Source organism: Megalops cyprinoides, chromosome 24 (genome assembly GCF_013368585.1).
Source record: "Megalops cyprinoides isolate fMegCyp1 chromosome 24, fMegCyp1.pri, whole genome shotgun sequence".
In the NCBI taxonomy this organism is placed as follows: domain Eukaryota; kingdom Metazoa; phylum Chordata; class Actinopteri; order Elopiformes; family Megalopidae; genus Megalops; species Megalops cyprinoides.
Window position 1 is genome coordinate 19,532,137 of NC_050606.1, and position 27,151 is coordinate 19,559,287.

General features: G+C 40.1%; 1 protein-coding gene across 1 annotated transcript; it reads left to right on the forward strand.

The window, feature by feature from the left end:
* Positions 1–289: 289 nt before the first annotated feature.
* LOC118771279 (receptor activity-modifying protein 3-like) lies at positions 290–23,758 on the forward strand. Its single transcript, XM_036519229.1, has 4 exons — positions 290–594; positions 16,652–16,681; positions 17,135–17,294; positions 23,487–23,758. Exons 1-4 carry the CDS (start codon positions 516–518, stop codon positions 23,740–23,742), a joined length of 525 nt encoding a protein of 174 aa, XP_036375122.1. The 5' UTR covers positions 290–515; the 3' UTR covers positions 23,743–23,758.
* Positions 23,759–27,151: the final 3,393 nt, after the last annotated feature.

Sequence of the window (27,151 nt, forward strand, 5' to 3'; positions counted from 1 at the left end):
GTGCAGGTGTAGGCTGTTTGATTGTTCGGAAGGCTGAAAATGGGACTCCCCTTTGTCCTTTGCGCCTTCTGAGAACAGAGTCCGTCGAAGCACGCCTAGGAAAAGCCAGTGTTTATTTCCTTTGCTTTGTGGTTTCCTCTCCGAGTTTCCCTCTGTGTATGAGAGAGAGAGAGAAGGAGAGAGAGAGAGAGAGAGAATGCGAATGAGTCGACCTCTCTCAACAGCGCAAGTAGGGGGGCGCTTGTCTTGCAAACGCACGGCCGAGCCGGATGCAGTTGGCGAGCTCCGTTCCCAGCGTGTAACTTGACATTCCTTAATAGCTGAGGATAGACAGGGTACCGCTGAGCTCCATGTGAAAGGGGGCTACATCGACTCTGTGATCTGCTTCAGTGACACAAGACAGCGATGTTACAGCTGGAACGTAAAGGAAGAGTCGTTTCTTCGCGTTATGGATGAATAATGTTTTTCCACAGACATTTATTGGCGAGCTGAAACAACATTTTTAAGAACAACATATGAATGCCAAATCCTGTCAAATCGTTATGGATAAAAATGTGCTCGTTGTATTCAAACTATTTGTTGTGGGGATCTTAGGTAAGTGACGTATTATTTTATTATAACTTATTATTTAATTATTAATGCTGCAAATACCCCCATAGTTACGCGCAGAATTATTAAATAACATTTCAAGTTGCCAAACCTTGATATAAGGAAAAACTAAAACTTTACCCACTGCAATTATTTATTGATAAGCATGGGAGCTATTGAAACATTTCCAAGGAAAGTGGGTGTTTTGAAATGATTCATAAGTTCATTAATAGCCTATATTAGGCTTTATTAAATATAATGATTATGTATGGACATCTTTCCAATGAATACATTTCAAGAAACAGGTAGTGTACTTCTCTAATTGAACAAATGTCATATTGCCATATTACGTTACCTTTAATCTACTGTAATACAAATTAGGTTATATATAACTCATTTGTCTATTCAGTGAGTTGTTAAAATGTCTTAAATACAGAGTAAGCATTGAGTGCGATTCTGGTTACTACTTTACTGGTCAAATGCTGCTCTGAGAGATACTGACAATTTCAATAAAACTTTAAATTTGAATTACATTTTACATCCTTGTTTATTTATGAAAAATGTATGACTGACGTAAGAGTTCCGATAAAGCTCTGGTAATGTAAAACAGTTTTATTTAAGACTTTTAATCGCATCTACAACCAAAGCCAGAAACCATATCATCCCTTTACAGTCAAACTGTGACGGGACGTAATCTTTAGGTGATGGCAAGTGGCGTGTCAGAATAGATTATTGACATTCATGTTGTGATTGATAGGTTTTGTCAAAAGAAATAAAGTTAACGGAAAATACTTTTATGGCTTTAAAGGCAGTACTTGAGACAGATTGTCTCAGTTTCTCTTGTCAATAAATAGCTCATGTATGGGACACATAAACTCTTAGGCAGCCCACACCGCACATCATTTCTTGAAAGTGGAAGCAAGTGTTTTTGTCTTTAGTGTGTGTGCTTAGTCCGGTACTACGTTATTGCCAAAGCTTGTAACTACCAACGTTGAAGTATGCTTCGCTGAAAAGAATTCTCACCAGGTTAACACGATCTTTTTAAGATAGCAAACCAAACATTCGTGTGTGCATTTCATCATCTTGGGTTTGGGTTAATGAGTTTCATATTATCTGACTACAGCGTGGATAGACGTATCCTAATTATGCAATGCCGTTCAATGTATGAATGTATTCCGTTCTGCTGGACCAACTGAAATTGTAGTAGCTTCCTTAATTTCTCCTTGCTTCACTCCCAGTCAAATCTAGTCCTCAACTTATATCGTTGATACCTTATATGAAAATGTTCATAGTTAAAATACGTCCCTTTAAAGGTGCATGATACATCATTTCTTGAAACGATCGATGGACTCACTTGACTTGTACAGGAAAGCTAGAGTGACCTCTCAGGGCTTAAAGCATGCTTACAGAGCATCATTATAGAGAGAACTACGTTCTCTCTAGTTCCCAAGACTTCAAAAAAATCTAGCTGTATTGGTGGAGACAATTAGCCTACAGAATACAAAAGCGCACGTTGCCATACATGCCTAATTTACTAAGCGGAAGGCTGATTCTGACTTTAGATGCGTGCGTGTAAACCCCAATTCTCCTTTCCATAAGAGTTGCACACATCTGTTACCATGGCGCGAATGCAGACATGTGCAGTTGAAGTGCCCACATTGATGCTGCGCGTTTCAGGCAGACCTTGCCCGAACGCGTCGACGATGTATCTCGTTTTTCCATTGTACGCGCAAGAAACGCGAATAAATAGTGCGCCATAGTGGTTCATGGTGTGTAGCAACAACATTATTGGTAATTAGTCAGGATAAATGCAGTGAAAAGGAACATAATTGAAATTCCTATTTCGCAAATATTGTTTTAAATGTCAATTCAACGCATTTGATAACCCCACACAATAGTTAATGAAACGATGAATGTTTATTTTCTTTAACAATGACATAAAATTCCCTCTAATAAACTATCTATAAACTCCATGGGTCATGTAATGATAACAATGAGTTAATGTATGGTGACAAATGTCCTCTCCTCCAGAACAGTGTCCCCATCACTGCACTGGGAATTAGTTTTTTTTTTTAGTTTATTTTTTCTTCATGGCTGTATAGAAATCCTTTTTTTTTATTAAAGAACTTAAGGAAGTTCTCTTATTTATTGTGTCATTTCGAAAACAGACATCCAGAGATCAATCAAGGTCATCTTCCCATTCATTTGATGTGATGTAATTTGATTTTGCAAAAACATTTTCCACTACTCCTGTTGAGGTGCAAAGCTGGTCTACTTTTGGCGGAGGGATGTGACATTTTCCATTGGCTTTTATGAGCAAAACGTAGTCCCTCAATAGTGAAAACCATGTGTGGGTATATAACTGCAGGAGACTTTCACCATTCATGGATCTGGTATTTGTGGTTTTGCATATTTGCACCAGGCAGCACTCTCTGTTCCCACTTCAGTCTTTAGCCGCTTCCTCATTTGTTCCGGTACAGATCGGCTAAGACCAATGCACAGCAACCAAGCTGAGATTCCACTTAGCTTCTCCATGTCACAGTGTTCTTAAGCACAGGACAATCAAGCTGCTCTTATGTAGCTCTTGCGGACAATGCGATTGCGTAAAATCCATGCATGCATAAAGAAACTGTGAGTCGTTGACCACAGGAAGAATCTTGTTGCATGTTGTAACATATAGTTTGTTTGTGTCTATGCAGTGCATTTGCTGTATCAGCATTCAATATCCATTTGTTGACACCTCAGATTTATTGTTGGTTTTGTGGATTCTGATATCATTCTGGAAACAAGCCACAAATATTGACATTGTAAGCCTTGAATGTGTAATTTGCAACACTAGCCACAAATGCAGTGATGATTTTAAAATCGAATCCAACTGGATTAGAACATTTCTCGATGCCACCTGCTACCTGCTAGTAATTCATAGAGTTTAGATGAACTGTATCAGCCAAATAAGCCATTCAAATAAGTCATAATTAATTACCCTTGCAAAGCAATCAAAATATGCAAAACACAATGATCTTTTGCATCTGTTGATTTATCATTGATTAGAAATCTGCTGTCATATGTTTAGATCAGTTTTTTGATTTTTATTTCATGCAAATTGTCAGTCCATGGTCGTTGCACCTTGCTGAGTGGTCTTGCTGATGGAAATGCACTGCCTTTTATTACACGCTTGTATAAAAATGTGATTTTGGATGATGTATTTTTTCAAGGGCAATATTTATGCAGAAAAGCACATCTGTCTAATCATGAATCACATCCTTCTTTTCCCTGTGTTTTGGACAGAGATTATCACCTGGTCCTGTCAGTTTAAGACATTGCTTTTTGTGATTCTAAAGATAGGTCTTATCATCTTTTGTGTGTGTGTTTTAATGAAATATATGCACATTTTGCAAAATAAGTAACATTCCTCATATGGAGTATACTAAGTTGCACACACTCATTCAGAGAAATGCTTCTTCTTCATACATTCTTGTTTCATTTCCTGACTGCAGAAGTTGTCATGGTGGGATGAGCCTGGGGTACAATTCATGATTCCAAACATTACAGTATTAGCATTTAGACGACACTCTTATCCAGAAAGACTTACCTAGGTTACAATTTTTTTGTTACCCACTTAAATTGCTGGATATTTACTGGAGCACCTTTGGGTTAAGTACCTTGCCCAAGGGTACAACAGCAGTGCCCCAGCAGGGAACTGAACCAGCAACCTTTCAGTTATGAGTCCTACTCCTTACCACTATGATACACTCCCACCAAACAGAGCTGTATAGGAAAGAAAAATAATTGAATACTGTTGATTGTAATATACAGTTGATTGTGGTCGATAAAATAGATTTCAGTCACCAGCAAATCAAACAAATCCCCCAACAAATCCCAAAAGTACTTGAATACTTGTCCAATTATCGCAGCTGTTAGGTAAATCCATCGTTTGGCACTCTGTTCGGTTCAGAGGGAAGAGCGCCCCCTGCTGGCCCAGCAGCATCACGCTGCAGCCTAGCTCTCTGAGGAGGCGGTAACCGAGTACAGCCTGGCTTAACTCCCTCCGTCAAGAGTAGGGTATGCTACGGGGTAGTACGATGAAGACATCAGAAAGCGTATAAACAATAACGACAAAAACATGTTTGCATGCCACATGGGCTTGTTTTGTTAAAGCCCCCTCTCTGACTGATGTGATCGCTGCCCTTGACTAATTGCAAGCATGGAAAAGGTTTTTTCAAGCATGTGATTTCAATTAGTGCCATTAAGTCACAACTCAATGACTGGCACACATGGCTCCGGATTATTCTGCATTGCCTTTGGGTGACAGTGCTGTTTTTCGGAGCCGTTGTGAGTCATAAACACCTGTCTGGCCTCGTAGTCTGTTGTGAAACGTAGAAGGCCCCCAAAGAGAGCCAGTTCAATTTAATGAGCCTGTTAAACTAAGTAAGCACGTATTCACATGTGCACACACGCACCGCCACACACAATAATACGCAAAAACGCACGTATGGATGCAAGGACACATCTGTGTCAAACGTTGAATCGCTGACAGTGTGTCTAATGGTCTTAAAAAAATGGAGAGACCCAACGAGTCAAACAAGGACACAACACGCCATCCCAAAGTCCTCTCCACGAGTGTGTGGAGGGGTTATTCTCTCTTTAGTTTCCCATCGGGCTCACTATCCTCGTTTGGGACTAACGGAAAGATGCGGGGGATGAGGGGGCACGGAAACAGAGGTAAATGGTCTCCTTTGGATTTAACAGATCCCCGCACGCCGGTCCCCGCAGCTCAGGTGCGAAATCGACAGCGCGTAGCCCAAGACGCTCTCCATTCTTTAAAGGGCTCCCCGCTGAATGTGGCGTCAGCAGCCCGTTAATTCATTTCTCCTGCGCCCAGCAGTGCGGAAAACGAAACACGTAAACGGCAACGCTGTGCCAGTTACTGTGATGTCATTTAGGCGAAAGGAACAGATTCATACCTTCATCTCCCTGCTCGGGCGGATTGTTTCGTTATAGTTTACATATTACTGGATCTGAGCCCGTTCCTCTCCGGGTGTTTCCTAGTCACTCCGTCCCACCGTTACTCTCGCGTTTTCAGGTTCAGTCTAAACATGGTACAATAATTCTTTAATTTTGTATGACACAATAAGTGGAAAGTTGTTGGTTCCACATTAATTAATGATTTTTTTTTTGCTAATTTCGGTGTCTGCATAGCTCAAAGTTTTTTTCATCCTTTTTGTTTGCTGCTTAAAGACAGCGTTCAGCGAACGCATATATTCTTATTGATTCGTTGAGGATGGAAAGTTCAGAGCACTGTTCTACTGCCTCTCGTCAAACCTCTTACTGACTTCTTCCCTCCCCCCCTTCCCTTCCCACGCCCTTGAGTTCTGCGTTTAATTAAGCTGTTATTTATCACATGATCACAGGCCCTCCACATTATTAACACGATTTACTTAACAGGAACAGAAACAATAAAACTGTCCAAAAATGGACAATGGATAAATGTATTTGTTTTCGACTTAAGAAATTGAAAATATGTTACTAAAGCCTAATTAAATTGTACAGAACAAACGTAGAATGTTTTTGAATTGTGAATTGTACTCCAGAGAATGCCAGGGTCATCTTTATTTGCTTCCCCTCTAGTTATTATTTTGTAAATCCTCCTCTGACAAGGATAACACTGACAAGATGCTTCCTGTAGTATTTTATGAGGATCTGGCAGTCCTGAGTAGGATTTCTACCCATGTTGCTCTGAGACCTAGGATGGAAATTCTTTACAGGTATGCTGGTTATTGGGCAAACAAAGATGGTGGACGATGATGTCACTACTTGACAAATGCTGTTTTACTGATGTGATTTGGCTTAAAAGAAGCATTCACGCAAAAATGGGCAGACACCAGCCTTTCAGGGGATACTGGGTCAGTCTTTAGTCAACTTTAGTAAGCCCATGGGCCATATTTGTCTGCGTACGTGTATCTAGCCATAAGCCAAGTTCTTCATCACTGTAGTCAGTTCTGTGTGTGTGAGGTATGGGTGGCCCGCAGTGAGCCGGAGTTTGATATGCCTGCATTGAATGTGACCGCCTGTGCTGCTGTCAGAGGCTGAAGAGGAGGGAGGAAAGCAGTCCCAGCTGCAGAGAGTGTCCCCCCCCCCCCCTCACGGAGCAGCCAAGGCCAGAACCCCGATGAGCAGATCCATTCCGATCCGCTGTCTCTCTCCGAACAGCTGTTTGCAGGGAGAGATGCGAGGGGGAGGCGATCCTGGCATGAATCCCGAACTCTGGTAAATTCCCCCTGACCGAACTGCACTGGGTCAGGGCTGTTCATCGTCGCTAACGTTGTTACTCTACTTTGCTGGCAATACAGGAAAATGAATATGGGGGGCGGCAGTGTTGCACAGCGGTAAAGGAGTAGGACTTGTAACCGAAAGGTTGCCAGTTCGACTCCCCACTGGGGTGCTGCTGATGTACCCTTGGGCAAGGTACTTAACCCATACCTGCCTCAGTAAACATCCAGTGGTATAAATGGATAACATTATAAAAAACTGCAACCTATGTAAGTCACTCTGGATAAGAGTGCTTGCTAAATGCCAATAATGTAATGTATATCCATTAATATGGATATACTGGCTGTGGCTTAACTGATTGAATTGGAGGGGCTATTCACACAGGTCTGACCAACGGTTGGATTATCTACCTGGAATTACATCCGGTGGTTAATTATACCAGACCACATTTTACATTTATTCATTTAGCAGACGCTTTTATCCAAAGCGACTTACATAGGTTACAGTTCTTTACAATGTTATCCATTTATACAGCTGGATATTTACTGAGGCAATTGTGGGTTAAGTACCCACAGGGTACAACAGCAGTGTCCTTTCGGTTACAAGTCCTGCTCCTTAACCACTATGCTACAGTGCCGCCCGTGAGAACATAAGAAAGAGTTAACATGGCGCTTTGAGAGGAGAATGCCTCCCGCGTCGTGTTTTCGTTTCATTCAGGTTTCTCGTCACTCTGATCGCCGTGTTTATTTCTGTCTCTTTTCATTGCGACCGTCACGCTAACACCTCTTTCCTGTCTTTGTTTTGCGAGTGCAGTTGTGCCTCGTGTTCTGGATGGGATCCTTGGCCATCCCTGTGTTTCCCCCTCCGTTGTCTGAGCCAAGGCTCACTCCTTGAGAAGCACAGAAAGGGCAAAGGGGCATAGCAGTTTAGGCATCTGGTATAGCAGTTTAGGGAAATGCCATAGCAGTTTAGGGAACTGCTATAAAAGTGTAGGGAAATGCAATAGCGGTTTGGGGAGCCGGTGTAGCGGTTTATGGAATTGGCATAGTAATGGCATATTAGTTTAGAGAACTGGCATAGTAGTTTAGGGGGCTGCCATAGCAGTGTAGGGAAATGGCATGGTAGATTATGGAACTGATATAACAGTTTAGGGAACTGGCATAGCAGTTTAGGCAAGTGGCATAGCAGTTTAGGGAACCGGCATAGCCATTCAGGGAATTGGCATAGCAGTTTAGGGAATTTGCATAGCAGTTTAGGGAAGCGGTATGGTAATTTAGAGAAGTGACATAGTAGTTTAGAAAACTGGTATAGCAGCTTAGCAAATTTATATAGTGGCTTATAGTATAATAGACATAATAGTTTGGGGAATTAGCATGGTAGTGTAGGGAATTGGCATTGTTACCATACACATGCTATGTTAGAGTTGTTAAAACTGACTTGTTGCCATAAAGCTACAGGTTCAAACCATTGTGGGGCACTGCTACTGTGTCTTTGAGAAAAGTATTCACCTTAAATATCCTGCTTTCAAAATTGATAATGTATAATCTATCATGTAAAAATATAAGTCATGTAAATCGTCTTACATAAGACATGTCTCTTAATGTTGCTGTGCTAAATCTCTGACACAGATGCATAAGATTTCTAGGTGTAATGTTAAACCCCAGCTGGAAGACAGCTGATAAACAGCTTATATATCACTCTGCCGTGATTAATTATGTTATTATGACAGGATGATCTTTTGTTAAAAATATGGCCCATGAGCTTACCAAAGAATCAGACTGACCCCAAAAGAGAACGGATTTAGAGAGGGCTGCTGATTAGTTCTGCTTGAAATATTGGTTCTGTTTTCCATTCCAAACAACCCCCTCAGATGCTGTGCCTTGCAGGCAGAGTGCCTGACAGGTCTTTAAAAGCAAGAGGTCTATTACCAAAACACTGCTTTCTTTGAGTGTTTTTTTTCTCCACTTTGCTGGTAAAGAGTAACCGATTTCCTGGGAGAGCCACAGAAAAATGTCATTGAACAGCATAAATTCAGGAGAGATGGAGAGGCATCCTGTCCTGAATTGCTTCCTGTCCAGTAATTTCTGCTATCAAAGCTTTTAGTGCCTGAAGAAGTATTTCTGTTTGCAAATCCTATGTCAACTTGTGATACAAAATTTGGTTTTTGTGGCACAGTTTGTTTCAAAGGCACAGTTTGTGCTTGATAATGTAAATTTCAGTCGTCTACAAAACTTTTTTTGTACCAGTAGGTGGAATGCATGCAAGCACAACTTTATAACTGAATTCTCAACATCAGCACAAAACGGCTTTCACCAATATTGGTTTACCAATCTCATTGTAGAAAATGTTTTAAATAGCACCCATGCCATATCTGATGCCATAGCACTCTTCAAACATTCACAGCACCACCAAGTATGGCTTTACATAAAGCTAAACAAAATACAACATTCACTCTTTTCTACAAATTCATCCATGGTTTTAAAACTAGGAAATTTAGCATTCTAAAAATCAAAAATCATTTTACATATAATATGAAACATGTTGGCTCATTTTGAATTCAAGTAAACCCATACTGAGAAAATCCAACATTTTGAAGCAGAATATAAACTACAGCTGTAAATTACTAGCTAGCTAACTGTATCATATTTGAATCATAAACTGGTGTAAAGAGACCTTTACTTACATAACTTTGGTAAAGAACTTAATGATTGATGGCTAGAATGCGGAGGCTTGGTGCAGAGATGGGACAATCTCTCTGATCTTCAGAAAAATGGATTTTTATTATTGTTTTCAAAAGACATTCTGTTAAAATGCACCACCACCCCTCTTCAGTAAGGCCAAAATATATTTTTTTCCCTACCATCTGCTGTCTGAAAATAAAAATATAATTTGGCACACTTCACTTCGTAAAGTGGAGTGCCTGCAATTTTCTTTGTGGGGCATCTGGGGCATCAGAACCCCCAGCTATGATAAGCCTATAGATTGTATTATTTTTCCAGTTGAGTACATTGAATTACCCTCCCTCAGATGGCTTGACTGGCTCTGGCTGGCTGCTGTGTCATTTCATAATTTTTTCCCCCGAGATAACTTTTATTTTCTCACCTGGAACTTTATCTTAGAAAAATTCAGATGCCTACATATTCCAGAGAGACCACAGCCAGAGCCAGCAGATAGGCTGTTATTTGCCCTACAGTTCAGCAATGCAGCTGCTGCTGTAGTGACAATCCTGTGTAGCTGCCCATTTAGTCGGTGATGGCTTGAAAAATGAGACATCAGTGTAACATCACATTGTCATTTAGCAGATGCTTTTATAGTAGAGCAATTGTATTGTGCCTTTAACAAATCAGCATGAAATGTTATACAAAAGCAAGGACATGTACATGATTCAACACTGACTTGTTGAACTGTTGAAAAAAGACTTCAACTTTTGTATTTTAAATATTATCACACCTACATCCAATGCATTTATGCAGGTTTTTGTAGATAACAATAACAGTCCCCATGACAGCATTTGAACTGGTAATATTGTGACTGAATGTGGTTAACTGAGTGTTACTAGTTCAGGATCAGAACCACGTCCTACCATTATTACTGGATGAAAGTGGAGACCTGGAAGAGTTCATCCACCCTCTCTATAGTCCCACAGTAAGGGTACCCAATGTCTGACCATCCTTACAATCACAAGCATCCAGAATGACACTGCATCTTAACCAGGAACAACCAGAACATGTGATGTATTTAAACTTGAGATGTCCAGGATGGTGTTATATTTTAAAATATGATATCATCTTGCCATGTAATTGCTGTTATTGTGGAACTATTTTCTGGACAGTAAAGACACATTTTCTCAAATCATTTATCACACTTACTGGGGCAAAATATGCATTAAATAGATTAGGATGTGCACACAATGTAGTGTTCCTTACATTAGAGCTATAGGCACAGCCCTGCCCAAGTGGTTGAATGAGTGCACCACATTCATAGCCCCCCCCCCACGACATCTGCAGTCCTTTCCAAGCAGGCAGCTGAGCTCTGCCACTCGGAACTTGAAGGGTTAACAGAGTTTGCGCTCTGCAGGGTGCTTGTGATTGCTGACTTCATTTCTGTTTGTACCATGTTTTCTAACTGAAGTATAATGGAGTTTTGATAAGGAATCTGGGCTGAAAACTGGTCTGAGGCACTGCTTTCATACCTCTGAGTGAAGCGCTTAAGCTGAATTCGCCAGAGTCAAATATTAAAAAAGCTTGTGAGCTATGTAATTTGCCTTGTATAATTTGCAAATGATGCAAATAATGTCATTTGACAGCTCACCTAAGTTATTGCAGTAGCTTGTTTTAGCTCTTTTTCAAATAATATTTTAAAAACAGAGGAAACTGGAAATATGCCTGACTTGTAATGCAAATCATCCCTGTATTTAAAACTGTAACAAGGAAGAAATAGGAGGATACAGACAAAACCGAAACCATCAACAGGACCAATTAGTGCGTATGGAGGTTGACCCCAGGGCCAAAAAGCTAACATCTTAATGGTTTCCCTGAAGTTTCCCTTATTATTTCCCTTAATTATTTCCCAGAAGTCTCTTGAATAAAATAATTGTAATGTTTATATGTCCCTTATGAACATACAAGCTGGACAGCTCTGGTCAAGCGACAGCCAAGTGAACCTGTCCTGCCCCAGCTGAACAGAAGACTGTCATTCAGGATAGAAGCAGTACTGGAAACATGACTGTACTGTAGCACTTTCAGTATAGATACAGTCAATACAAATACTGAATTCCTTCAATCCTGTCCGATGTAATGAGTAATAAAATTCAAAAGTTAATTGGTATTTAATAAAATGATTGACGAGATAATTATTCAGAAAGACAGTACACCTTTGCCTTATAAAACACTCATTGATCCATTCATTGATCGCTTAGCATGTTATCTCCAAAACTTTGATGTTCCTCTTTACCACAATTATTGATTGCCCAACACCCTCTCATGACCACTGGCAAAATCATTCTGGAAAGCATATACTTGATATTTCAGTCATTAAAAAAATATTATATGTTTTTGTGATTTAATATTCACAAAGAATAACAGCAGGTCACTTTTAAAACATGAGATTAGTTTCAGTCTTTGAGAAAATTCACCATACATTTCAGGACTCAATAGATCTCAACAGATAATAGAAAATAAGATAATAGAAAAAACGATAAAAAACAGACCTTGGTAGATCTGCTGACCCACAGAGCATCATGACAGTAAGAATCCCAATCCCTCTGCTATTTCATATGTTTTCTAAAAGGAATGTTACATTACTGCAAAGTACACGGGGCAAGTCCAGACCACACAGAGGCTTTGCCTGAAGCAACTGCCATTTTTCAGTTATTTATGCTAATTCATAACATAAGAGCATTAGCATTAGCATACAGCTCATTGGTATTCATTAGGCTCTCTTCAGACATCTGCAAGAGTAATGACCAGCTTCATTTATGTGGTGCTGCTCATACTTTAAAAACAAAAAAATGGAAAATATAATGCACTTAACAGTAAGAAGCAGGGCTATTTGTGTATTAAAGCAATTACAGTAACAGTCAAAAATAAATGTTCTAAAGAAAAATATTAAATAGGAATAATAAAAAGGTTAAACCATTTAAGATGGCCATAAAAACAGTAATATGCATATGAGTTGACATATGTAGGACTGAAACAATCACTGAGTCATGTTTGGTCTTGAGGGATGCAAGGGTTTCTGACTCCAGAACAAATCTTGGAAAGATACTTGATGATTTAATAACTCTGTGCGTGAAGATATACTTTCTTGTGCTGGTGTGGAATTCTCCTTTATTGAATTTCAGTAATGCTGGTTGGTTCTGTTGAAAAAGCACCTTTGGTCCTTTTTATGAATTACTTTTAGTAGTTCGACCATAGACCTTCTCAGCCTTCTTTTTTCACTGATTTGGATTCTGTACTTTTGTGTCAAACCTGTCAGCAAAATATGAAGGTATTGAAGCTGTGTGAGCGACCTTTAGCACACCTGTCTATCTCTTCTTTATGCTTTCTTCCCCTTTATGCAACCCTGTTTGGAATTGTCAGTTGTACATTAGGCTTGTCTCACTGTGTCATCGTCTGCACTCATACAGGAGAAATGCGAGATGAATGCAATCCACTGATATACTCGCGTGTGCAGCCAGTGACTATATGTTTTGCACTACAAGTCCCACAGTGCACCACTACAAAGCAGATGCCAACTGGAGGATAGGAGCTCACCACTAACATAATCTAAGTGACTTGCAGGTGCTTGGTGAACCACAAAGAGCCTGAGAGCAGTGAAATGAGGAAACCCTGGCTGACCCCCCCAGGCCTTGCTAACTGAGCCACTTGGGAGCCCATACTTTACCTCTTTTATGAATATTCATAATGCCAGTTGGCAGTCAGTCGAGAGACAAATATCTCATTTAGGAAGAGGCAGAGGTCCTCCCCCATTTTAACAGATGCCTGTTTACTGTCTTGACATTATGCAATGTTGATGAGTCTAGGCTGCGCTGTTGTAATCAGGCACTCCTCACAACTTAATACCTTTCTGAAGATGTTCTGTCACTGCAAATCGCTTACTGATGATTTTTAAATGTTCTTGTATCAATAGGCTAATGGTAAGAATCACTAGTAGTACTAATACTTAGTAGCATTAGTATTTAGTATAACATAGTATTTTATCAAAGCATTTTTTACCTCTCTTTATTCCATTAGCCTCTTTAGTCCTGTTTGTGTAATGGCAAAATAACAACAATATTGTGATGTCATAAAGCACAAACATTGTCTCTTACCAGTTATCTCATTTAATGTATCTCTTCCAAAAATCTTTTAAAAGCATCACTGTATTTTTGCTCCCCTTCCCCTTAATTAAAGTCTCTACCAAGACTACCAAAGTGATTCACAGCCTGACCTTTGACCTTGCTAATGTCACATACTCCTTATCAGCAGCAGAACGTTGACATTTCACAGTGTGACCTGTTCCAGGAAGAGGCTGTTTATACAAATTTAAGACTATGATGCAGCACAGAACGTCCACACTCACATGACCACAGGTCAGAGGTCAGAGGATGTGACACTAGAAGGTGAACGTTCCTTAAAGACGCAGTGCCAATTTCTCATGCCTTTTTATTGGGTAGCTGGTCTCAAGAGACCTGGAGGCAGCCATGTGTTTGATTTCAGTGACTGTTGAAGTGATTAACTCTCATGAGCTGAGGAACATTTTCTGCCTATATTGCAACTTGATATCGTAATGCAATATCTTAATGCAGTTTTATTACATTTTTAATCAGTATATGATATATAACAAGTTTTCATAAAAGAAATAATATACTGTTGAGAAAACACAAGAGGAAAGACAGGAAATGAATGCAGCCACACTCTGCTTAGCTGCTCCCAATTTATTATTTATTATTTGTTATTATTTGTTGCTTAGCAGATGCTCTTATCCAGAGTGACGCACAAGATAAGTTCATTTAACAATACATTTACATTGTTGGCATCAAGTACACACTCTCATCCAGGGTGACATGCAAGATGAGTACATAGGTTATAATAAAACATTTACTATGTAACAGTGTATTTATCATGAAAGAACATTGTTTTGCCCCACTCCTTCCAAAACCTTGATGACTCTCTGTGGATTCAATCTTGCACATCTTGGGTGGTTTTATAAGAAAATTAAACCCAAATGAAAGTGTCTGTTTGGACATACCAAGCATTTTTGAGCTGGTGTGCATTTGAAACCATACCATACCTACCATACATTTTCCCTGGGTTTATTTTAAAATCTTTATTGGCTTGGGCTTCAGCTTTGGATTCCAGTCAGACGTACCTGTTTGGTGAGAAGCGTAAGGGGGAACTGCTGATGCTTTTCAGAGAACGGCCCCTAGACTGGCTGTAATAGACAGGAATTAGCGGAGTTCTCTCAGAAACAAAACCCTGGGAACGGTCCCTCTGAGGAGCATTCATTTTGAACCTCTTCCCCATGGAGTGTCAAGACAGCAGCTTTATCGAGCTGAGAGGTCGCCGGGTTTCTGCTTTGAACATGCCAACATCCTGACACAGGAAATGGCTATTTTTAGAGCGCCACACATCAGCAGCGTTCCTCCCCTAAACTCGAAACGATACCGCCACTGTTGCTGTCGTCTCTTCTGTGAGGAAAAGCTCCTTTAGCTTCCTGATTTTAATTTCTGAAATTGCCCCTCTACAGGGTAAAACTGTCATCAGCAGCTGAAGGGAAGGTTGCCTTTCTGTCAGTGAAGGGGGAGATTAATAACGTCATGCTGGTGATGTGGCATTGGAGAGCGCTGTAGTACCAGCCGCACGGTAGGGGTCTGGTTCCTTCAAGGCCTCCCGCGGTGTGTTTGTGCCACCTTCTCCCTGCTGTGTGTTTTCGCAAAACAAGCAGAAGGACTGAAAAACAAACCTTGCCTTACCTCACATCTGCACGGTGAGAAAGCACGTTATCGGGAGTGGTGTTTGTTTTCGCAGCCCGCGTCAACGAGAGCCAACAGGTTGTGTAACACTGTCAATATCCATACAAGCCTTCCAGCGTGTCGTGAAGCAGGTTGGTGAGGATCAGAGGTATACAGTGAGCAATGGATGATGGCCTTCTCGGCATTTCACAAACGCAAGCATCAGTTCATGAAGGACTGCTCCATTCTTACCCCTCCCAGCCAAACCAGCCATCATATCCACTCATAACCAAACAGGTCACGCCCATTCCAGTTGCACAATTCCCAGCCAAACCGGCCCTGTCCATTCCAGTTACACTAGCTCTTAAGCAAACGGGCTATGCCCATTCCAGGTACACCAGCTCTCAGCAAAAAAAGGCTATGCCCATTCCAGTTACACTACTCCCTCCCAAACTGGCCACGCCCACTCCAATTACACAAGCTCCCAAAAAAAAAAGACTATGCCCATTCAGGGTATAGGCCCTTCCAACCAAACAGGCCACACCTATTCCAGTTACACTAGCTCCCAACCAAACAGGCTATGTCCATTCCAGTTGCACCCACTCCCAACCAATCTGGCTATGACCATTCCAATCACATTCACTCCCAGCTGCACTCAGCACTCCAAAAATCCCCTCTATCAGTTGCTCTGTCCCTAGACAATCTTTTGATGACCGTCCCTGGAGTAACAGTCCATCTTTGCCTTTTGAGCACAGATTACATCATCATTAACTTACTTGTCTCTATCTATAAATATCCCTTTAATACAATATTACATGTACGAACAGAAGTGCAGCATAATGAATTCAGCTACATGTTTGCAGCAAATAAGTCCACAATGCCATTCTGTGTGTTTAGGCACTGGACTTCTCCCCCACTTGAGGAGTGTTTTTTCGGAAGTTAGTTTATTTTGACCAAAAAAAAAAAAAAGGAAATGAGAGTGTGGTCTGTCTGGTCTGTGGAGATGAAACATGTTGAAATTGAGGATGAGTAGCTGTTGGTTGTGTAAGTATGAGGTTCTGCACGTACTGTATGTGGATGTGCTAGACTACTTGTATTGGCTACCCATATTCTACACTATACTGCTCTATAAGCCAGTTCCATTCGACAAGAATATGCATCTCAACACATGCATTTGATTGTGATTGGACACAGTATTCTGGAAACATTGGTAATGATTAAAAGCCTCACATTTAATTCGGTTTGATTTTGTAGAGACTAAAACTGAGATCACCTGTGGGACATGCGATGTATCCCAAAAACAGCAGCTTTGCAGTAACAGATGTGCCTACAAACTGATTCCCTGATTTTGTCTTCCAGTGAACACCTTGATGGCAAGTGGGCTGTCAGGTAAGCATTACATGACAATCAAAGCTTTTCTCCAGTACATTTCCTTATTCTGTGCTTTTAAGATATTGTTCATTTTATCAGTTGTTCTGGACTTCATTTGATTTTTTTAACATTTTTTAACATAACAAACTATTTATGGTTATTTTTATGATATTCAGCGCATAAGTTTTACTGCAGTGATACAAAATCATACAAAACTTGTAATTAAAATACTGAATTCTATGTTGTTATGTTATTGGCAAGTCTTGTTATGCATCTGTTGAAAACCTATTGTTACACTTTTTTATGGATTTTACTGCAGTTGCAGAAACATAAGATTATATATTCTGAATGTGAATATTATTCATGGCTTCTGTTTGGTTAAGCCTGTACCGTCACTGCTGATAACCTGGAAGCTTCCACCAGACAGCAGGGTTTCCCAGCATTCACTGCTTCTCTCGTTGTGTTGCTCAGCCACGGAGCACATGTACGTGTTGCAGTCCGGGAGACCTCAAATGGACCTGTGCAACGAGACGGACCTGCTGCTGGAGATGGAGGTGTGCTCGATTCATTTTCGGCTGGACATGGCACGAGTCGACCCGCAGTATTGGTGTAACCTCACGCACATCATCAGGCAAGAACTTACCTCTCCTAAACATTCAAAAAAAAAAAACCCCAAAACTGCAGCACAGTGTGGTGCAGTGGTATGGAGCAGGGCTCGTAACCAAAAGGTTTCCAGTTCAATTCCCCACTGGAGCACTGTTGTTGTACCTTTGGGCAAGGTCCTTAACCCACAATTGCCTCAGTAAATATCCAGCTGAACAAACTGTAACCTATGCAAGTCACTGAAAGCATCTGCTGGATGACAATAATGTGATCGGTGAAGTCAAACAGCTGGCAGGACCTGGAAATTCAAGACTCAGGAAACAAACTAATGTGGCTTGCATCTCAAGCACAGCCCATTGGGCAGAAAGCAGTAGTGAATTAGTGTTGTTACTAGAATGAAGAGGACAATTTATTTACTTTTCTGGCAGCCATCCTTACTCTGATTGATGTCCAGAGTGTATAAGTGTGAAGTGCAAATGTGGAGCCTCAGATCCTAGTGTTTGTGGTTTTGGTCTTCGGTCATATGATTACGAATTAAATTCATAATTTTTTAATATGACATTTCTACAAGAAAACACATAAATACCATGTTTTTAATGTACTGCTCAATTGTAAAATAAGTTCTGTCAAATGCAGTTGTTAAAATAACAAATGCAAAAAATCAAATTGCAAAAGTTTCCCTGTTGGCAAAATAATACCTATTACACTAACTATACACAGGTAGTCATTTCATATTTAATAGATTGTTAAAGGTAATTCCAAATGTATCTAAGATTCTTTTGGGGCTTTTCTAACTAACAATATTGATGCTACTGGACTACAGACTGAGCAAAGATAGGGCATGGCTTACATAACAGAGAGCACAGGTGTAAACAATTACTAATCAACACAGGTGAAAGACATTAACTAAATGAGACATTGAGAACACAGGAAGTTATGTGGCCATCTGCTGGCCACACTGGGAAGCTGCATTCCTGACAATTTTATATAGTACATTTTGCTGGGGCAATTGTTTTGTGTTTGAAAATGTGTATTTCCCCTTTCATTCATACACATGTACATCAGACTTAAGACAGAGCAAAAAGTGTATGACCATTATTATTGGTTTGGTACTCAAGGTTACAGCCATGCAGGATTCAAACTAAGATCACAGACTTGGCCTTCGACTAAGAGTTGAATATTTCAGTGTTCATTTTTTTCCCCCGACACTTACACAACATTGCAAGTTTGGTGATCACAGAACTCAATGTGTGAAACACAATGCTTGCGTAATTTCATCACTCAGAGTTATATGTGCAAAGAACATTGTGTTTGCATTTGACTGGGCAGGGACTCAGTTACACAATGGCCTTCACGCCTACCACATGCAGGAAACAAAAGCTCTGTTTAATCATTGAAATTGTGATCAGTAATTCTTCTGTCTTCTTGCTTCTCACAACTGAGTGGCTAATAAAATAATAATAACAACAACAACAGTACTACTACTACTGCTACTACTACTAATACTAATAATAATACTATAATCCTACTACTATTACTACTACTACTATAAATAATAATAATAATAATTTTATTGCACCTTATCACACACAAAACAGCCCTAAGTACTTCACACAGATATAAACAAAAAATAAGTTGAACCGCAAACTAATAGACATAGCTGAGACAGTAATAATAAAATGAGGTAGTCAAATAATGGAGCGGTAATAAAAACAACAAGCAAGATAGATTAGAAACAGAGATAAAATGCAAGCCATTGTAAAATGAAAAGTTTATTTAAACAGCGTTAATGGATAAAATGAAAACCGCAGAACACTAAAATACTAAAATGTGATCATCCAAAAAGCCAACGTAAAGAAGTGAGTTTTCAGCTTGCTTTTAAAATGTTTGATTGCGCACTGTACATAGTGTTTTACCACAGCGTTTCTCAGTCCGTAACATGATAATTCAATTCCCTTCATTGTTCTGCACAATCGGTGTGGTGAAAGCCTCAGAGGACTTCGACCGCAGACCTCACAACAGAACAGAGTCTGTTCACAGACTGCTTAGCACCCAGCTTACGCAACGCAGAGGGGCAAATGTGGCTCTTCTTGGTTTGGTTTGGAGAGCAGATAATGTCTCCTAAAACAGCTTTTACTTTAGCAACTGGGATTTGTGGGAAGTGCGTTTGTGTATGAAAATAGATGAGTTATTGCATTAGCTGTGCTCTTTAGGCATAATATTAGCTTTAGTCTGAGCAATTTGTATGGCTTCAGTCATACCAAAAAGGAACATTCACGTGATAGATTTCTAAAACCATGTTTGTGCATATACAGCAGTGCAAAACTCATGAAATAAAAGCTGCAAAGTATATATTAATGGGGACTGATGACGTACTTATCTGTAAGTCTGTTGAACATCTTACCTAACATGGGATTTAGAGTTAAGGTTGCAACATACACATAAGATATGTTACGTGTTGGCGAATTGAGCATCTGAATTATCATTAAATGGGATGTTATAGTTCCTGTAACATTTCTGATTACCTCATTTGCAGACAAACAAGTCTGCCATAAATGTCTAATCATGAAGATTAGTGATAATGTTTCCCTTTATGCATGTGTGCATTAAATCGTAGGACAGAAATGTAAATGGGTTATGTGGAGGTGTAATAGGAGTGGCCATCTTGGATGCACCCACGTGGCATTCATAACCTCAAGCTCCTGCTTAAGTTGTCACAGTCCCTGTCACACTCTTCACCTCTACTGTCTTTCACTGGAGTTCATGGTTAAAGGACAGCCATGATCCTTCAGCCATGATCCGTCTGTCCATAATGTCCATCTGACAGTTTCCCCAGAAAAATTTTCAAATGCTTACTAAGCAAAACTTAGTAAACAGAAATCCTTAGAACTTTAAAACCAGTTTCCAACGTGTGCTGATTTATGAATGTAAAATGTTAGTGGGAGCAATTATGTAGTCTTACATAATGTGGTAGAAGTGACAGAGTTGTAAGAGCTGAAGAGTCTGGTGAAGAAGAGCATATGTTTGAATTCTGACTTTCATGCCTACTCATAGTTTGGAATATGTAGCCTCTACAACTACTGTACTACTTCTATCACACCTCTGTACTACTACTACTACAACTATGACTATTACTACTACAACTACTACTAATAAATAATAGTTGTAAATCAGAGAAAAGAGATGAACCATACAGAACAAATGTGAAACACAAACAAGACAAAACTCTTACAACGGTGGCCTGACTGGCTTTTTGCTTTTATTATTACAATGTAATATTACTTACTACAATGTCATAACCTCATGGCTGTAATGTAATGCAACCCTTGTTAGATACAACTTGACCTCCAAAGGGAATGAAGTTAGCATGGGTCTGTGATAGGACTAGCAGTCTCTGTGTACAAAAGAGAATTTGTAATAAACGCATGCAGTTTATATATAAATAACTGCAGTAATGAATTTGAGTCTGATGGAAAGGAAATCAATAATAGTAACTTCAACCGAATGCAATTACAGTCTTTCTCTATTTTGAATTGGAGATGGGGTTATGATCACTATGCGGGTATCTCCAGGCTTCACTGTAGACCATCGATCTGTAATTATAAGTTCAATAAACACTATGAGACAAAAATATTTAAATAATTTCACACAATGATCAATACCTTGGCCCTGTTATTGATTGATACAGGCTTATTACCTGTTACTACATAAATAATCCAATATACAAATGGTTCCTTTTTCTGTGGTTTGCACTCGTTCTGAATCTTCTGGTTGTTTGGTTGAAGTAAATGTCAATGCAATTCACTCTCTTGTGACCCTGGCAGCTGTTGGCACACAAAACAGACAGCAGCCTTAAAAAATATCACAGTTGGATGCCAACTCAGGCTAAACCCCGTAACATTTGTCAGTAGCCTAAATCCAATGGTACACTGCATGCTGAGTACTGTCTCCTACATGAGCAATAACCAGCTGAGCTAGAAGAAAGAAGAAGAAAATTAAATAACATCCTGATATTACTTTCCTCATTGCTTACTGATTTAATGCTTAAATTCACTTGGTTCAGCCTTTAAATCTTGAATTTCTGACTGCTTCTAACATTTGTGTTCCTCCATTTGAGGAAAAGAGCACTTACAATGTTGCCTTTATACAACGTTACCTTTTGTGAAAGTATTTGAAAGCATTAAATATGGTAAGTGCAGTTTCATCTCAACAAACCATTTTGCTGAAATCAAAACAGAACCGTGTCAAGCTGATAATGGGGACTGGAGCTCTTTAGAACATATATTATCATTTCCATTTCGATTCCGTCATTTCAGTGATTGAGTTGAAATTTAGTTCAGAAAATTAATTCAGAAAAATGATAGGTGATTTTCAATTAATTAATCAGTTCATTTCATGAATTGACAATTGAATTTCATGCCAGATCTCACGTTCATCCGTGGGTTGTATAATTGGCTCCAGTCACAATACTGTGGTTTCAGTTTAGACATTCAAATTTTCCCAGTTTGCTCCCTACTCAGGCTGAGTCTTTGTATGAGTTCATTCTTACCTAATAATTTATTTAGTGTTGCTGTATTGTCTGTATTTTATGCCAGTCTGGTTAGGCCTTTACATGTGACCTGATTCAGTAAGGCTTTGATTAACAGCAGCAAGAGCCATTGTATACAGTTTCCAGGTCTGACAAGTATATATAAGTACCAAACCCAGCTGTGCTGGGTACACCTGCCTCTGTGAGATTGTGCCTTCTGGGAGTCTGTTTTGTTCCCCATTTGACTGTGGGTGGAGTACTCATTGATGAAGAGATTAAGTGGAAATTTTAAACAGGGTTTTTGGAATGCAAAGCGGAACATGGAGCTCCTTTTCCCAGGATTCTTATTGACTCCTTTCAAAACAAACCAATATTCCTGTAATTCAAAAGGGCCCCTCATCTATTACGTGACACACATTTACGCGGAAGTTATTGTGATTTTTTTTCCCATTGAGAGTAAGAAATAGGAAAACATCTGAGAATAATACGTGCTACAGTTTGCCAGTATTATATTACGTGTTTACGTTTTACTCTAGTCTAACACCCTAGAAGAGTATAAAAGGGCATCAAGATTCCTCAGAGCAGATATCAGCTGTTACCTTTCATCAGATTCTCATATATGAATCTAATTTGTGTTTGAACAGTAATCTCTGTTGTGACTGTTTTTTTATTGTATTTATAGATTAAAAAATAAAAATACTACAGTAAAAAATACTAAAGTATATTACTGTAAAGAAAACTAGTCATCCAAAGAAAGTATAGCAACAAGGTACAAACCTTGCCATAAGTTGCTTAGTAATCACTGAAAATTATAATATATGAATTATTCTGCACTAAACAATATATGAATCTTGTTTACAGAGCTGGATAACCCTGTTGCTGAAGTGCTACAGTACTGAGTGCCATTTGTATTCTTTTTATTTAACCTGTACTTTGCTGGGTTAGACTTATTGATATTTTTTTTCAAGAGACAGCTGGCTAAAAATAGCAGCACGTGGCATTTTGGACAATGGCACTTTTACAACATAAAACACAAAGCTTTAAAGGCTATAAGTTAGCTGTAGATTTTCTAGGTCTTCCTGTACTGTGGGCTACTGAGTGCCAGGAGATTGTGGTCACTTGAAGTCATTTAATCTAATATCTAACTGTTTAGCTAAGGGCGTGGCTGGAACAGAAACCAGAAACATCTTCGACTGTCTTGCTTAAAAAGGTCACCATCATCTGATTATTCAGCATTTCAGTGTTTATGTGAAGCTCTCCATTTTCAAAACACTCCAATAATGGTGTCCAGATTTGCTCTCAGGAAAGTGCGGTTATATCCAGTCTCAATGTGCTTAACAAAGTAGCATTTTGCATTGATCTTAGCGGCATGGCTCTGCCTAGGCAAATAGCAGGAAAGTGTGGGTTTAGACATAAACCCACCTCAGGACTGCAGTGTGACTGGCATCCTTACGTAAAAAGTATGCTTTTCCTCATGGTCAGTTTCAAAGCCCAGATTTACCTGATAAGTATTAGATATTCATCAAAACTCCAAGAAAACTGATCATGGAGGAAAAGTTTTAAGGTTGATTTTATAAGAGTGTAACAAAGGGAGGTGGTCAGTGTAATTGTTGTTGTACTGAGGTATAAAATTCTTACCTATGGCATCAAACTGTCCCTCTCTCTGTGTGTCTCTCTGCCCACTCCTTATAGGGAATATGACAACTTCTCTGCCTGCACTGAGGCCGGAGCCATCCACCTGGGCTGCTACTGGCCCAACCCGCTGGTGGAGAGCTACATCATCGGCATCCACCGTGACTACTTCTCCAACTGCACCCTGGAGCGCGTCGTGTGGGTGGACCCGCCCGACGACACGCTGGCCGCCCTCATTGTCGCCCCCGTGTTCCTCACCCTGGCCATGATCGCCCTGGTGGTGTGGCGCAGCAAGCGAGGTGACGTCCTGGCATGAGTTCCCCCCCCGCCCCCCACCCCGTGTGTCACCACACCTCCAGGAGGGGCATATGTGGTTTGTGTGGGAGGGGCGAGAGTCAGGCTGCAGTCACTCAGTCATAAAGAACAAATGCGTAATGTCATTAATCCCAGCATGAAAGACTGAAAAGGTCTGAAGGGACTCACTCTTTCTGTACATATGCTTAGACCGAAGGCAAATCCACGCATTAAAGACATACATCTCTCTGCTGTAAGACTGGACCAAAGAGAGTTTCATATCAGCAACTCGGCTCTTAATAACATCATAATTTATTTGCTCAGCAAACATGCTCTTTAAGGGTGAACCTGTATAACTTACTTTTTAATTGTCCATTTATACAGTTTTTTTTTTTTTTTTTTTTATGAAAGCAATTCAAGTTAAAGGGAAGAGCCCCAACTACCTGTGAACTGAATATGTAAACTTTGTGTTATAATCTCAGTTGCTTGACTGTTGCATCGTTACTGCAACGCTACAACACTGGGACTTCAAATGCAGATGTTATGGTGAAACTGCATGCTGATGGACAGTAAGCTGGAGAATCATTAGATGCATTTAGGCAGTTTATGGGGGCCATGGACCTGATGCAAACCTGTGGGTGGTATGTAAAATAGTACTGTGTATAGAAACATTACTGAAACACGTACTGTACTGATATTTCTTTGTCTGTTGTAATTACACACTCTCATGACTAGCACTGAAGGCTGCGTTTTTATATATGTTAGGATTCAGCGTCCCAGAACAGAAATGTAAAATGGTTGGTTATAGAGGAAATGTTTCAATGTTCATCCTGAAATGGTGAGTCATCTTGAGTATTCTCTGTGAACGTACCCCCTGAGTGACCGCCCTCCCCACAAGCTCCACACTCGGAAAGACCATTTGTCCGGAACATTGGCCAAGAGTTACACAGCAGAGCATCGATTAACCAAAACCCACAGACCCACAGGACACAAGCATGATGAATGAACTGTGTGAAGACCCCTGGCCCTGGCTTGGGACCAACACCACTCTGGAGGACTGATGATGTCACCATTTGGAGAAAACTCAAGTCCGCACTGAGCTCTGTTACAAAACACCCGCAGAATAGCCAAACAGGGGCCACCCAGCTAATGCTATAGAGGACTCCTATGAAGACCTGTTGCTTTTACCAAGCATACAGAGGCAGAGGAACAGGAGGGTTTCATGGTATTCTCAGGGGTGGAATCTAACCTTTAGGGCTGAGTAGCATTGACTAATATTACCATTACTATTGGAGTGTGCTGCAGTTGCTTTCAAGAGATGTGTTAAAATGTTAGTGTGTAACTTGTACAGTGTGTACAGTTTCCCCTAGTGAGTAAATGCTGAAGAGTGATAGATCACCATTACACAAACACGTGCTGCAGGGTTCAGTTGAACTGGCACGATAGTTCTATGTTATGAGAGCCTGTAAATTAACTGTTATATATACTTATGTTTACAGCTGAAATAAAAAGCAAAGCTTTGTATCAAAGTGAGATATGAAAACATACTGGGAATATTGTATTTGCATTTGATTGTAAGTCTTCAAAATGAAATAAAATACTATTGCATCAGAGTTGTATATTGCATTGGGGTTTAGTACTGTAGTTCCTCTGGGGTGCATGTAGGAGCCCAAATGAATTATAGTTAAATACAGTATATACTGTATGTATACGTCTTGCTGTTGAATTCCATTATTTATACTTCAGTACTCCTAGTTATAGAAGTGCTTGGAGGACAGATAGAATGTCTTCAAAAAACATAAACCAAAGAATATTTTGTTGGACCTACCAAAAATCTAACACCCTTTGTAGAGTATCCACTCTACATGAATGCTTGGCACATTCAACAAAAAACTTTCCCTGAATTTAAATTTCAAATGCTTATCGTCATTTAAGCTTCAAATAACAGTAAGACAAATTACCTGCAGCTTTACAGTACTCATGGACCGACCCTTGGACTCAACCATGCTTCTGGTAGGGACATTCAATGGACACTAACCTATAACTTTCATAAAAAATTACTGCAGCTGAACTTGTCTTGGTTTTGGGCCCTGTATTAGGCATCGGACATAAAGTAAAACAAATCATGTGTGAAATGACAACAGGACAATAATGAGCCTTATTTCTGCCTGGAGAAGCAGCTGTGTGGTGAGCCTGGTCTGGTAGTGCTGTTAGCCTGGTCTGACACTGTTGCTCATCTAAATTGAATGGATACACATATGTTCTATTGTGATGGACGTTGCTCTGCATAAGAGTGTCTGCTAAATGCATGTAATGTAATATAATGTGTATGATGTTGAGAAAGGAAGGCATGTGAGGGGTTCTGAGAAAGCGTGCGGGATGACTCCTCAGAGCCGAAGCTGAGCTCCGACCGCAGGAAGGATATACAACTCTGTTTCCCAGAGCAGGGAAGAATTCAAGGAAATGGGCCGGCTGTGGCGCTGGCCAGCATAGCCACGCTTCCCTGCTGCTTATTGTTGTGACCGCCACAGAGCCCGTCAGAGTGGCACACCCCTGCTCTCGTCTTTCTGTTTGCAAACACATGTTTTTTTTTAAATGCTGCTTACATCTTTAATGTACCGTGTGAATGCTGTTGCTGTGTGTGTGTGTTTCTGTCTTACAGGTGTCTTTGTGTGTGTGTGTGTGTGTTTTGCTAGTTGTGATAAATGGATGGTAGTGATTTTTTAAGGAGACTGATATTTTTGGCCACACCCTTTACTTCTCAGACTCAGGACCTGAGAATTTTGGTGCCATTCCACAGTGGTGAAGCCAGGGCTGCACTCTGAAGGCTGCCATTAACGAGTTGAACTTTATTGTATTTAAAATTTGTTTCATTGAGTGCGTTGAATCATTGAATCTTTTTTATGACAATTTTAAGACTTACCATTATAATCTTCATTGTGTACTCCCCTCTTCTATCATTGTTTGCTCCAGAGCACACTGCCTGCTCATTTAAGGTGATAGGTAACGTTAAGCAAACTCTCTCAGTTATGAACTTTACCTAGATAGGAATATACAAATCATGTATTTTCGTAAATCTGATGCTCAAAAAAGGAAGAAAACAGAGATGCAAAAGCAAGCATTGGTTCCAATGGAAGATCTTCACTGCCAGAACATTTCTGAAGAAAACAAGGGACAGTTGTTGAGCAGCATGCGTATGCAGGTGGGCCTAGGCCTCACTGTCACATTAGCATCGATGTTACCTATACTGAGTTGCCGCCAGACAGTAATGTTAGCACTGCTGTTAGCACTGCCAGACAGAGTGCTAAGCAGCAAAAATCACCCAGCAGAAGGAGTAGCAAGAGCAGCTCCCACAGACTGGACAGGTGAACACTGCTGTGCTCTGTGGCGAATACAGCCAGACAAATTTGGTGATAGGCAGAACAACTTCA

Bases quoted from the DNA above. Each gene is read 5' to 3' on its own strand.
- LOC118771279 (XM_036519229.1), top strand. From the start codon at position 516: ATGAATGCCAAATCCTGTCAAATCGTTATGGATAAAAATGTGCTCGTT. The intron at 595-16,651 runs GTAAGTGACGTA...TTTGTCTTCCAG, and splicing joins ATTTGTTGTGGGGATCTTAG to TGAACACCTTGATGGCAAGT. The intron at 17,295-23,486 runs GCAAGAACTTAC...CACTCCTTATAG, and splicing joins AACCTCACGCACATCATCAG to GGAATATGACAACTTCTCTG.